At 38.3% G+C, this 14,013-nt stretch overlaps 1 protein-coding gene across 3 annotated transcripts in view; it reads left to right on the top strand.

Annotated features, from left to right (window-relative positions):
* The window catches only part of LPGAT1 (lysophosphatidylglycerol acyltransferase 1), a 65,491-nt gene that overhangs the window by 33,068 nt on the left and 18,410 nt on the right, over positions 1-14,013 (top strand). For all 3 annotated transcript variants that reach the window (XM_075496377.1, XM_075496378.1, XM_075496379.1), the window contains 2 exons: positions 2,035-2,130; positions 5,588-5,861. In XM_075496377.1, the coding sequence (XP_075352492.1) occupies positions 2,035-2,130; positions 5,588-5,861 (370 nt within the window). The remainder of the gene's footprint in view (positions 1-2,034; positions 2,131-5,587; positions 5,862-14,013) is intronic.

Below are 14,013 nucleotides of genomic sequence, written 5' to 3'. Positions count from 1 at the left end.
ATTGTGTAGCATCTAGTAAGAAATACCTGGCAGACAGGAAAGGATACTAGCATGTCACAGAGAAGAAATGGATGCTTGTTTCCAAAGCAAAACCTTTCATATCTTTGAGAGCTGTCCTTTTCTCTCAGACATCGTTTCCTTTTCCACTTCCAGTGATGCTAGAGGGTCCAGAAATGAGTGCTCTTGCATTATCCAAGATCTTCAAATAGAAAGTTTGCCAATATTAAAAAACCACAAAAGTCGAGGTGTTCTTAATGTGCTCTTAGGCAAGGATAGCTAGCTTCTAAATGTGACATTCAGATTTCGCTGTGAGACAGCTATATGTCTAAGGCAATAAAGTATCTTAAACGCTCTTTGGCAGGTATGTTCTTGCAAGTGTGTAAAAACTTCACTTTGCTGAGCATCCGGCCGCAGTTGTTTAAGGATGAGTAAAAGAAACAGGGTATGTGGCAGTTATCTTTCTCCAAATTTATAACCCAGGATTCATTTATAGCTTCTGTGGTCAAACGGGAGAATAGGTAATCAGAACACTCCAAGAGATAATTAGATTTCTTTGGAAGAAAGACTTAACTGGTGCAATTCTAGATACAAATTGCAAATTATCGAGCTGCTTTTACAAAACAAAATTCCTGCATGAAACATGATCTGCTTCTTTCTACAAATTCCATGTAGATATGTGAAGATGTGAAAACAGCCACCGTATTTCACTGTATCAAACTATTTAGTTAGAAGTATTGTTGAAGGCATAGATGTGGATTCTGAGTATTTCAGTCACTGTGCAAGCCTTTGGCATTTGGAGAGAAGCATAGAGTCCACTTCAGCAGTAGATGTAATCAACTAATACATGAACAATACATTGTATTTTCTAGTGCAAATCTTTATTTCTTAGACTGCTTTCTTTCTGTCTTTGCCTCAAATTATGTATCTTGAACAACTGAAAGGGCCAAGCAGAAGGTGCCTGTTTTAAGATTCAAAAAACGGCCTGCTGACTACCAGAGAAATGTCAAGGTTCTCCATATGCTTTTTTGATAGTGGTAAATGGAAGAGTACTATGTTACATGACTTTAAGTTTCACTGAACTTGAATCAGTCTTGGTGTGGCCTTATAGGGAAGAGTAAAGGCAGCTAGCCTCATATATGATTGAGAGCATGTAAGAGACACTGGATTTTCCAGTTTTGGAGGGCCAATTCCTACCCCTCTCAAAATCTACATGTCGGAGCTATAGAGGGGAAAGACCTTGTGAGAGAAGCACCTTTTCCCTTCTGTTATTTACTTCTTCTGGAGTAATTTTTCTACTTTAAATCTCAAAGGACTGAACAGGTATAGTATCTGCCTTCACTGTCCTGTTAAGAAGTGATGGTCAAAGTGAATCTAATGGCTCAACTTCTATTTTTGCCTTCTCACCGTGCTTCTTGGCCGGGACAAGGAGCATGACTTAATGAAATTTCCAGGGATGCACGTGGCTGCTCTGCCATGAGAGAAACCAGTAATGGTGTGTGGGCTATACATAGGTCTCAGTGAATGCTGAGCTTGTATGGAACACATGCACATCAGAAGCACGAGAACAACACGATCTCATCCCCAAAATTGCCAAGTACAAAAAAATATAAGGAAACATGCTTTTGTAGTAGACTTAAAACAGTTGGAGATTTCAAATATCGATCTATATTGTTTTGCATACTTTAACAAACACTGAAAATGGTTTTAGTTTGCAACTGGCTTAAAATTGTGGTGGTATGTCAGTAAGAAGCATTACACTACCTGTGTGAAAAGATGGAGTAGAAATTACTCTAGCATATGGCTAGAAGTGTAGAACTGTATATTATATTACAAAAAGGCAGTTATTTAATCCTGCTCTTGAGGGAGAAGTGTAGCAGCTGTGCTGCTTTATACTTTGGGGCATGAAGGACTTTATTCCATGTGTTTGCTAGTTTTATTGCTGTTGCGAGGGTGACAAAAATGTGACCAGTATATACATAATTCTCTGCACTTGATACTTACTTACTGAACTTTTTTTTTTTTTTAACTTTTCAGGTTGTCCGTCAGATGATGTGGCTGATGGATCATATTTTTAAGTATACAAACTTTGGCATTGTGTCTCTAATCCATGGAGACTTCTTTATAAGACAGGTAAATGGAAACACGTAATAGTGCTTTTGATTTGTCCTTGTATTTGGAACATTGTGGTGTTATGGGACTTACTCATTACCTCCTGGATGGTTTGCAGGATGAAATAACTATGCTGTAATGTGTGTATTTGAGTAGAGCTTTGTTCTGAAACTGCTTTTTTTCCAAGCTTGTTTTATTATTTGCCCAGACACAAATGTTTACGGAACCCAATTATGATGGGAGCCTTTTATGACAGAGGTATACAAGCAAAGTACATGGACAGTCCTTTTTGTCTCTCTGCTTCTGACTGCCCATTGTTGGCGCCTCTCTTCTTTCCTTAGTGACCTTAAAGCTGTGCAATGAGTCTGGTTAGGTCACTGTTCTGACCATCAAAGTTTCAGATAAGGAAAGGCAGGGCCATCCCTTTTGATGGTGACGTGGTAGTAGACCAGTTTAAGGTAGTGATGTACCTGCATAAATAGTAATTAATTGATTCTTGAAGGTTAATTATTATTCAAGCATCAGGAAAGAATGTGTGTTGCGCCAAGCATCTCAAATGTTAAGGCGTGAAAACCTCGAATTATTTCTTAGAATTTGGGTTTTTTTCTATTGTTTGGTAGCTGTTGATCAAACTGCACTCTAAAAGTAGAAACTTAGAAGTACAATGATAAGGATGAACCTGTTGCCATGCAAACTGTGACATCCAGCATACACGTTTCTTTCCTCTCCTTATTTTTATTTGTCTGGACTTAAAATTGTGGGCAGCCAGAGAGAATTAATGAATTTTCACTTTACAGAGAAGGAGAAGCTAATTTACTCAGAATGAAATAAAGAAATACTTAATTGCAGCTAAAGTGAGATTTCTCACTAAGACTAGAGGCATGGTTAGAAAACCTAAGGCAAAGTTAGGTAATAAAATAAAGGTCTCTCGAGATATACAACTGTGTACTGTGAGAGTATGGAAAGGGACAGGATTTGATACTTTGTAAAATATAAATCTATTTCAGTAGTTAAAATTCACAAGATACACATTTTGAGGTACACATGGCTGTCAGCTTGTTAGCTGTAATTTCTGAATGTGGTGTTGCAATTCCAGTTACAAAACCAAACCATTACTGAGCTGCAAAAACTAAGGCTTTTCCTCATTTTTGTAAAGTGACTGAGATATGCAACATCACAAAGAAAATGATGTTATCATGCGTCTAAATATAAACCAATTGAAAATAAAATGTTTCTTGGCTGTTAGTTAGCCTTTGGGTATAGCAAAAACACTTAAGGTGAGTGAGTAATGATCCTTTGCCTAACTATAGAAAGGCCCTAGTAATATTTGGATGAGCAAATACTTCTTTTTTTTTTTTCCCCCCCTGTAAAATAATGTAATTTGATCATGGTACAATACTTGCTATTTGTTAAAAATGTATATTAGCCTCATTTTCATGAGCAGCACCAATGGCAGTTTTAGGAATGCTTCTGCTTCTGAGGTCTACTAGAAGTTGACTAGTGTTTTCTCCCATTGAAAACTTTACTGGAAACCACGTCTGGCAGTAACTTGCCATATTGGTGATACAAAGTGCATGGCATCCTAAAGAATTTGTCAGCAGTCTGCTGCTACCTGTTTTCTTTCCTTAAAGGAAGGAAGGCTGAGCCCGTTCCCTGTGATGGTGATCAACTATCCATGGTCTTCAAGAATTGGTTGTGTATTAAGGAGCTGCTTCTGCTTCTGTATGACTTACTTTCTCTTCTTTCTGGACAGTATGTTAATTGTGTTTTATCTTCCAAGACTCTTCAGTATTCCACTTGTCGTGGTTGCTTTTAAACACTCCTCTTTTTCCCATTAGTCCAGTAGATTTTTCTGTATCACAGTAGCATCTTAAACCTCATGGTATTTGCTAAACGGCAATTTATCCACCAGTGGTATTCGTTAGGTTTGTAGGTTCCAGGTTTTGGAGAGTTCTAATATCTAATGTGTGAAAAGTTTATTGCTCACTGCTGGTTTTTTTAACTACTTGCTATCCTGGAGTCCTGTGGTCTGGTGGGAAAGGACTGTTTTAACTGAGGAACTTTTATATTGCTCTTTAATTGCATTAATATGAGCAGGCAGAGCTTTTTCCTTCCCTTTCATGAGGTAAGTTGGAACTAATTGCAATCGTGCGATTTCAAAATGTAGGAGAAGCACTTTCACAAAACTTGTCTTCAATAAAATACTGTTTCTTGTTGTCTTCCATTCAACCCCACTCTTTCCCTCTTCCCTACCAAAAAAAAAAAAACTAACCACCAAAGAGTGGAAGGTTTGTGGCAGTTTTGTTGATATTTCAGAAAATTAAAATCACCTTTGCTGAGGGAAGCTTAAATTTTGGACTCCTGTGTCTTTTGAGTGATTTGGCAAAGTCACTTTGGAGCACGCAAAAATGATAATTGATGTAAATTAATTCCTGTGAAAATTTGGGTAGCTTGCTCTTGCTGTGTATGAAAGTCAGAAAAGATTGTTATTGAAGATACTGAAGATATTTCTGTAGTAATTAAGGACAAATCTTACTGTCTTAAGTGAAAAAGTTGTGCTAATACATCAAAGAGGAGAAATTAATGAGGGTTGGGTCTGGTTTTTGTGGTGTGTTTTTTTTTTTTTTTTCCTCCTCCCTTTGGTCCTTCAGGTTTAATTATCACCTGGCTATATCCTATATACAGCTAACTATCAAACTAGAAGCTGGTGTCATACAATATCTTGTTGGCTAGGGCATCTAATTTTTATTGTTGTAGGCTTTCTTTAAGTTCACACAAATAAAATCACTTCCTACTCAACAGTTTCTCCTAGAGGAAGAAAACCTGCAAACATCACAGCCCAGTATTTTTTTTTCCCCCCACTCTCAAAACAATCAGTGTGCTGATTTTGGCTGAGACTAAGCATTCAAGCAGTGCAGGTTTGGGAGAAATCTGTGGTTCTGCTGTGGTAACCGAACTCGGCCTGATCTCGAGGTCCAGCTGTGTCTTCTGATACCTCTGCTATTCTAATACGGGATGCGGGGAGGGGTGCATAGAAGATATGTAAGCAAAGATACTGTTTGGCTCACAGAAATTACTGATGATACGTGGACCTCCAAATCATAGCTTGACCCCTAGATTGTCTTTGCAGAATTTGGTTTAGCAAATTCAACTTGGGACCCAGTAACAACTAGGGAATTCTGTAAATACATCCTCCTGTTATGTGGAGTTCCTGTTTACAGTCTGGATGTTGCTCTTGCAGAGAAGTCATCAAATTGGGAGCTTTGTCCTCAATTTCAAGGTCTTTTTTCCAGCCTTTCTGTAAAGTGGCATTAACTCAGCCACCAGCGGGTACTTGGAGAACATTGTTTTGTGTTTTCATAGAGGCTTATTTGTATCTCTGAAAAGAGAGAGAAATCATAGAAATGTAATTATTATCTGTCTTCATGTTATCTCTTTTAAGCATTCATTTTATTTAGGTAATGTTTTATCCTTACAGGGTAGAGCACACCGTGACCAGCAGCTTGTGTTACTCAAGGAGCATCTAGAAAAATATTACAGGAGCCGTAATCGGAAATGGATTGTTTTATTTCCAGAGGGTGGCTTTCTTAGGAAAAGGAGAGAAACAAGCCAGGCATTTGCCAAGAAAAACAATTTGCCATTTCTTAAACATGTCACCCTGCCAAGAGTTGGGGCAACACAAGTAATTCTGAAAACGCTTGTAGCGCCACAAGAAAATGGAACTCCAGCAGGTAGAGACGCTGTGATAAAAGGTAAAGACCACTTCACTCTTGTGGATAAAAAGCAAATTAAATGTCCAAGATTTGAGTTAAACAAAACATTTTGTGTTGAATTGGTCTCTTTAAATGTCAAATACATCCATAATGCACCATCATATTTATATAAATGTTTTCATATTTGCTTTTAGTTCCACTAAGTTTATTTTTTTTTCTCTTGAGACACACAAAAAAAGAAAACCTTGGTTTTAATTTGATTTTGCCTACAGTGTGGCTGCATGAATGTTTGTCTTGGTACACATGATGGGTAGAGCAGATACTGGGATGAGCACCTGGAGTGGGCAAGAAGGTGGGCTGCTCCTTTCGGCACGATTGATGGTTTGCACTGGTTTATGCTAGTATGGAACTATAATAAAAGTATTTCTGGAATATACAAACTATGTTCAAATTTTTATTCCTGGCTTTAAAAGTTTCTTTGCATCCAGTAGTGTATGCTTCATTCCTCTTCTTGAACTGTTTTCTATTGAGTTCAAGTTCTTCTATTCTTTATAGATTTTTATGATGACTGTTCATTTTGTTGCTGGAGTTAACTGTCACTGATGACTAGATTTGAAGGATTGTTTTGGCTGTCTTATGTTAGAAGAGTTATGATGGAATAAGAATATTCCTGCTGCATTATTGTTCTGGGACACCTGCACTGTAGGGGAAAGTATAGCTGGGATATAAATAATGCCTGTAGTTATGGGACTTGGTGCTTTTAGTCTCTCAATTTTTAAAATTAACTTCTTGGCACATTCAGAGAGCAGGGTTATATCTTACTTATCCTAGTTGTGGATTTCTGTTACTTACTATGGAAACAATGGATTGGGGGTTTGTGGTGGTTTCTTATTGATGGGTGGTGCTGGTATTTCCATAGCAAAATTATTATAATTGTTTAGCAGTTTGAACCAAAGATCCATCCTAATGGAGCCACATATGCAGATGACTTTGGGTTTTTTCTGCGCTGAAGTTCAAATTTCAGGGTTAGCAGGAAGCCTCATACAGAAATTGCTTCCAGATTTTTAGTTTTGAAGTTAATCTTGTCAACATAGGAAATGAATGGAGATGATGTTCTTGCAGGAGTGGAGGGAAGATCCTTAAATGAACTGAAAATCAAGCTGTGGAACGCATCAGAATATTTCCTTTCAGGCTACATTCGGAAAAGAAAGGCTGAAGAAAGCCCTTGTTGTCTTAGAAGATTTTGGGATTAAAAGAGAAACAGAATGCCCTAGTCCTTGTTAAAAGTTACTTTTTTGAGGAGAAAAGTTTGGCCTGTTCCTGTTCTATTTATTGTCTCAGAGGCAAAAAGGTATGAAAAGTAGGAAGTTCCCCAAATGTGAATTACAGGCCTTCTAGTTCTGGAAGGGGACCAAAAGCACTCATCAGATACCAATTTTATATTTTCATACTCTTAGATTGCTATCAGCTTAGCTGAACATCAAACCTGGCTTCTGAATCGTGAGCGGCATGATTCAGACTCTGGAGAAATGAGCATTTGATAGTAGTTGACCTAATGGGGTACTAAAATAAAGGAATTGTCTCAGAAATAGTGGAACCACATCTGTCCATCCTACTCAAAAGACAGAAGGAAAGATAAGTGAGCAGAAATAGGAAAGAAATGTGTGGTTTTAGCTATCATTCTTTCAGGGTAATGGACATGACAACATTATAAAAGGGATGAAAAATAGAAGTGAAAGTAAATTTTTTTTATGATAGGAAAGAGTAATATTTGATACATATGAAGCTGAGGTATTGTAAGTCCTCTCTTCTCTTAAGCTTATGGAAATGTTTCTAGCATGGTAAAACTTCCCTTTCAGAGATGTACAAAAGGTTAATTCTTGATCTATATCTTGTATAAAATACTCTTCCTCTAATCTTCTGCCTTCCAAATGCTTTTACTGTACTCTTGCCACTTCAGAAAATTTTTGAAGAATGTTCAGTTAAATGAAATATAATTGTATAAATTGATATGGTTATAATATAAAGTTAGAAGCCCAACAAGTTAGTGATCATCTTTACTTTTTATCCCTTTTATCTTTCCCTTTTTTTAACCACATGAAAAAACCTGGCTTAGTGAAATCAAACTTGCCTGTATCCTCTTCGGGTTACCATCGTTGAGTTGTGGGTGCTAGAACTAGATGTAGTATATATAGTAAAGGTTTTGCCAGTGTCTTGCATAGAGATTGCATATAAACTTTTTGTACATTATTATTGTATTCCTTTGCTTGGGAAGTGGCTTGTGTGTCAGTAGCATTGCACTTGAACTTCATGGTTCACTGAAGACATTTTTCCTCTGCACCACTTCTTCTTGTGCTCTATACTGTCTTATTTAACAATGTTCCTGGTGTCCTGGGTTACCAAATTATTCAGTTTACTATAATAAGCTTTCTTCTCCATTATTTATCATTCTCAATCTTTTTGTTAGCCCCAAGCTTTACTTATAATGATGGGGTTCACCTCCCTCCCCCACCCAATTTTAGTTAAATTGACTTATAGAGTAACTCCTCATCAAAAATTATGTCCCCTTCCTGTTGAATTTCCTGGGTAGCTATGTTACGATGAGTCACAATACACAGTTGCGGTGTTCTTGAGTGCTGTCATTTTATTAGTACTTAAGTCATTTAAAACTATCCTTGTAGCTTTTATGCCATTGTAGATTTTATACTGTTCTACTTTGTCAACTGGAATGATGTATAATACTGGGTGAAAGAAGAAAAGATGACAAAAGCAACTATAATAAAAGATGGCTCATTTTTAATGTACTGCTACGCTGCACCCTGATTTGGTACAAACTGAGTTGCATACAGTTGTTTCATCATGTCACCCCCTCACTCCCCGGCCCACTAGCTTGCTTTTGTACATCAAATGTCTCTGGAGTTACGGCCTTCAAATAGTAGTTCAAGAATTGTGCAACAGCTAAATGCTACATTATCTGTCTTTCTTCTGTAAGGTCTCTAATCTGATTTCCGTCATCCCTTTGGTAGAGGTGGGCTTATGTTGTGAAGTTCAGTTGCAAGGTTCAGTAGCCTCCCCAAAATTTCATTAGCCTTAATTATGATATTAGTATTCTTAATATCCAATCCTCTTTTCAGTTTATTTTTGTACTAGTTATAAATTTCCCACAGTTTATTACCTGATTCTTCCTCTGTAAAGTGACAGGAAGAGCAAACCTTCTTGAGCTAGACAATCAATACTATTGGATTATTCTTGTACTTAAACTGATCAGTTCTTTATTGGTTGCTTTTCCAAGGCAAGCAGCCTCTATTTTCCTAATTTCCTCCTCCTAACAGTTTTCCAAGCCTTCTTTCATATTTAAAGTCCCAAGTACTAGCCTTCATCAGGGTGAAATTTAACTTATTGCTGGTAAATACTAAATTAAATGACTAAAACAGTTGTTGCTTTTGCTGCCTTTTTGAAACACTTGCTTAATTTTAACAAAATTGTATGATTTTATTCCTAAATAAATAGAAGGATGGAAAAACGTACAGAAAAGGTAGTACTATCGCTTGATGGCTTGAGTGCTTTTGGAGCTAGAAAGTACAGCCAATGTAGTTAAGTGGTGTCTGTCCCTGAAAAGATGGTGTAAGTTAATTCTGGTGTCTGATGGAAGCATCCCTCTGGGCAGATGTGCTGTGCCCCCCAAACAGAGCGCTGCTGCCAGCGCCTGTGTTCCAGGAGAAGGTTTTAGTGCAGAATAGAAATATGGGCAGCATAAAAATACTTGATGCATAGCCGTCGTCACCTTAACCCTGTAGGGACTGATGGGGGGGGGGGGGGGGGGCGGTATTTTATGGGTTTGGTTTGTTTGTTTAATTTTTTAACGGAACGCTTAGTCTCTGACATAGTTGCAAGTACAATGTTTCATCAGTTAATAAGAATTTATCTTCTTGTGAGTTTTAGAACTAGCAAAATGTTCTAACAGCTGGCAATTCAAAGGAGTTTGGAGCAATTGTTCACTGAAGATACGTGTTCCAGAGCTTATTTTTGATCAACCTTGCTCTAGTATGTTTTTTTTAATTCTGCTTTATTTTACCATGTAGCAATTTTTTGTTTGATAAGAGGTTGCTATGAACTTGGTTAGAGCCATATCGAAATCTTATCTTACTGTTTTCAAATGCAGCACAGTACATTCAGTTCTGATGCTTTTTCTCAGAGAAATTAAATTTTCCCTTCTGCAGACCTGGACACTGGACTTCATAATTGATTTTTTTTTTTTAATCAAACTTTTTGATTCACTGTTATATGAGGAATGTGACTTGAATAACATGTGGGAAGGCTTTTTTTTTTATCCTGGAAAAGGGGCTTCTTGTTTTGTTCCAGGTGATTTGTTATGGCGAGATCTTGGGATAATGAGTAAGATGTTCAGTCTGAGAGCTAATCTTTGGGAAAAGAGTTAATTTTAAGGTCGGTTGATCACACGAGGACAAGTAGAGGACAAGCGGCAAGTTACAAGAACGCATTGCTATGCAGGGGGAGGCAACAGCCTCTTTTGGCTATGTTTAGAGTGACGTAAGTGTTCAGGAAACCACACCTGAAACTAGTGAATGCTAGTAAATATTTTCTTTTTCAAGTGGAACCTGTGGTCCTCAGGTTCACACCTAGTTGGTGCATTCTTTTCCACTCTGGGTGCAATCCGGCAGTATCACACCATCCAGAGCTTGGCCAGAGGCAAGGTTTGCTGCTGAAACTTGTCTTTACAACTTGCTCTTTTTCTCAGTGGTAAACACGGATGGTCTGCTGGCGGGTTTGAAGAGTCCTGCGCATAGTCAAATCCAGCTTTCAGCATTGATTGTGAGAGTAACCCCTGGGGAGGACGTAGAGGGGATGAAGAGAAGCTCTGAACCCCACTAAATTTGTCATTGTAGACAGTCAAGTATCTGCTGTGAGAGGACCATAGAGGATGACACAGCCCTGAAAGTCTTGAAGATGCTGATGGTAAGTTGCTTCATGACTAAATATGAAGCAACTTACTATCACTGAATCCACGTGGCAAAAATAAGGAAAAAAATAGTTATGAAGATTTGCCTCTGCTGGTGATTTAAAAAAATAAAACAAACAAACAAAAAACAAACAAAAAAGCCCCAAAACAAGTTAGGAGACTGTTTAAATTTTATTTTGATTTTTTTGTCTAGGCTGGAAAGCTACTGTTATACATGATTGTTCAGTCTTGTCATAGCACTCATAAGGCAAGTATGTACCATTCATACTAAAGTACATTATTACTCTGTCGTTTGGATGCAACTGTGTAGGACAGATGCCTGCAGGCCTGTTTTGAACCTTTATGTACTATTTAAAAAGAATCAGATTGCTAACATTTTGAGGTGATTTGAGAAATCAAAATCTTCCACCTGTGCACCACAGAAGAAAAACCAGTCCTCGGGGAGATCAGCTTAAATTTGGCCTCTGCAGCAGTTTCTTCTGCTGAAGTCTCAGGCAGCCAGGCTGCTCAATCTTTCAGCAGGTACTAGAAACGAAGGATGAGGGTGTCTTTTAATGGTAGGTAGAAAGTTCAAAAGGGTTTGGCTGTCAGAAACATCTGTGGCTGTGTTGGCCAAGCCAAACTTGGCAAGAGGAGTTCTTGAACAGGTATACGCAGCTCCCTTTTTTTCAGCTACAAATGCCAGACCTGAGATTCACACCGTATTATAACTCATGCGGCAGTCTTTCTGTTCTGAGTCTCTGTTAGTGTGCTCCATTTAAAAAAATAATAGGCAGCATCCTTGGGCATACTGAGGTCCTACCCCTTTGTTTTGTGTGCAGTTGTCTCTTTCAGTTTCAGGATCTGTTAGAGCTTCATGGCTTTAAAATAAATGTGCTCATGAGCAGGGCACAACACAGTATAACCCCCCCCAAAAAGGACAGCAAGATTTATTTCAAAATTAATTTTCTGAAATCCTTGGTGACTTAGGTTTTTTGGCAGCATGAGATCTTGGATGATTATGTAAGGCTTATTTTAAACCAGAGCATGCAGAAATATGCCTGTGACTGATTTGATAGCACGTCTTGGTAATTGCACGTGGAGGTAGCTGCACTAAGACCTTCTTGCTCTAAAGGAGGGTCTACTGAGGTTGACATTACCTTCAGAATTCCTTCCTCCTCCTCCCCCCCCCCCCCTTTTTTTTCCCTCCCCTAACCTGGTGTTCCTGGTGGGCTGTCAGAGGCAGGTTTTTCTCCCCACCCTGCCCTGGAAGGGGCTGGAGGTGAGTTTGGAGCTGGTCTGAGGAATCCATGCAGCAACTCTGCTCCACAAAAGCAGAAGGTAGGAAATCAGCACAGAAGAGGACTGCAGGAGTCTTCCCGTAATGAATTTTGAACCATTATCCACTGAAAGAACAGTTTGAAATACTAGCTAAATATTTAATAAATGTTTTTAAAACATTGTACTGATAATAATAATATAATGTGCCCATATTCATCTGGCACTTTTTTATTGCAATTAATGATCTTTTTTGCTTACTCACTTAGACAATTTACTTGTCTTTATGCATTCTTACTTTACATCTGGGAAAATAATAAATTGAATGGCTTTGTTCCGAAATTCATTTCTAAATGAATACTTCTGTGGATTTACTATTAATTTCATGTTGGCTTTTCTCTAATACATTGCTACTTTTAAAATGAAGGACTCTGTAGTTAGTACTTGTCTTAAGAGAGACTTGACAAGCACTCTGTCATGATGCTGCCAAGCCTGGAGTCTGTAATGGGGCCTCGTGTTCTCATTTCACGTGTCTGTCAGGGTTTTAAAATACTGTATTTCCAGAAGGTGACACTGGATGTTTCAGCTTGACCTGTGTAGCTTGCTCTTGGTCAAATTTTGGAATAGCACATCGCATGCTACTAATAACTCATAACCTAAATATTAGGAAATACTGTCTAGCCTTATTCAGGTAGTGTATTTGCATTTGTAACGAAGCAGTACAACTCCGTTGTTGAGTAGGCACCATGAAAACACTAGCTGCTTGTTAAAATAATTGATAGATATACGTGATAGTGTTGCTGTAACTGTCTTCTCACACTTAATTTAATTTAAATGCAAATTAAATTACATGAAATGCAGGTAGAAACTCGTGAGTCAGTCCTTGCACATGTGTTCTAGTTGGTGTTAATAACTATGGCTTTTAGAGTGTGCCTCAGACTGTGTGTCGCAGACTTCTTCATGTGTGTGGTAGCTCTTCTGTAAAATTTGAGTGGCGATTCTAGGCAAGACCAAACATCTGTCTAGCCCAACATCTTGTCTGTGACTCCAAGTGGATATCAGAGTGAACACAGCAAACATGCATCATACTTCTCCTGCATACTCTCCTAGCTTCTGACTGTTTCCAGTGTGGTAGGTTTCTCAAGCCAGCTGGGCGTTTCTGCCTGTTTAGTTAAGCCTCTGACGGATTTCTTCCAGGTACTTGGCCAATTTCTTCTTTAACCCAATTCTCGGCATCCTTGACATCCTGTGGCAAGGGGTTCCCCATAGTTTTACTCCCCTCTGCACAAAGAATCATTTCTCTCCGTTTGCTTTGAAAACTTTTCCTCTTGGCTCCATTTTGAATACGTCTATTCTTGTATTGAGAAAGATGGTGAACAGTCTATCCCTGTGCATGTTGTTCATGCCAACAGTGTTTTTGTCAACCTCTATCATATTTCTTTCATAGCGATCTCAGCTGCAGACTTGAAGAGTCTTGTACTTTTATGAAGACCTAACACCTCTTAGATGCTTCTGCCAACGGGTGGCTGGTTTTAGTAGTCAACTTTTAAAATGCTTTAAGATATTGCTGGGTATGATGTAAGCATATTACTATACTAGTGTATGAAGCATTAAGTAAGCATATTACTATACTAGCCCAAACATAACATGACCTCAGAACAAGGCAGCTCCAGTTCCCACAGAATAGATATAAAATTGACAAGCTAAACTCATCTTGGCAATGTGCCTCTCCTTCCTGGTTTGCTTTCCAGATCTGCTGCTCTCCCTCTTCTGCAAACCTGTGAATTGAGGACATGCCGGAGAGAGGTCGTGGCTAGGTTGATATCTGACCTTGGCTATTGCTGGTAGTAACCTATGCTCAGATTTAAATTTGACTCTCCTAAATAATCTTCATAGCAAATATTTTTACCGCCTTTGATCCTTTTTTCAGTTTCTAAGTATGCTGAGCAGCAT

The sequence above is a fragment of the Mycteria americana genome, chromosome 3 (genome assembly GCF_035582795.1).
Source record: "Mycteria americana isolate JAX WOST 10 ecotype Jacksonville Zoo and Gardens chromosome 3, USCA_MyAme_1.0, whole genome shotgun sequence".
NCBI lineage: Eukaryota > Metazoa > Chordata > Aves > Ciconiiformes > Ciconiidae > Mycteria > Mycteria americana.
The sequence above is the reverse complement of the archived record's forward strand: the minus strand, read 5'-3'. Positions and strand labels throughout refer to the sequence as shown.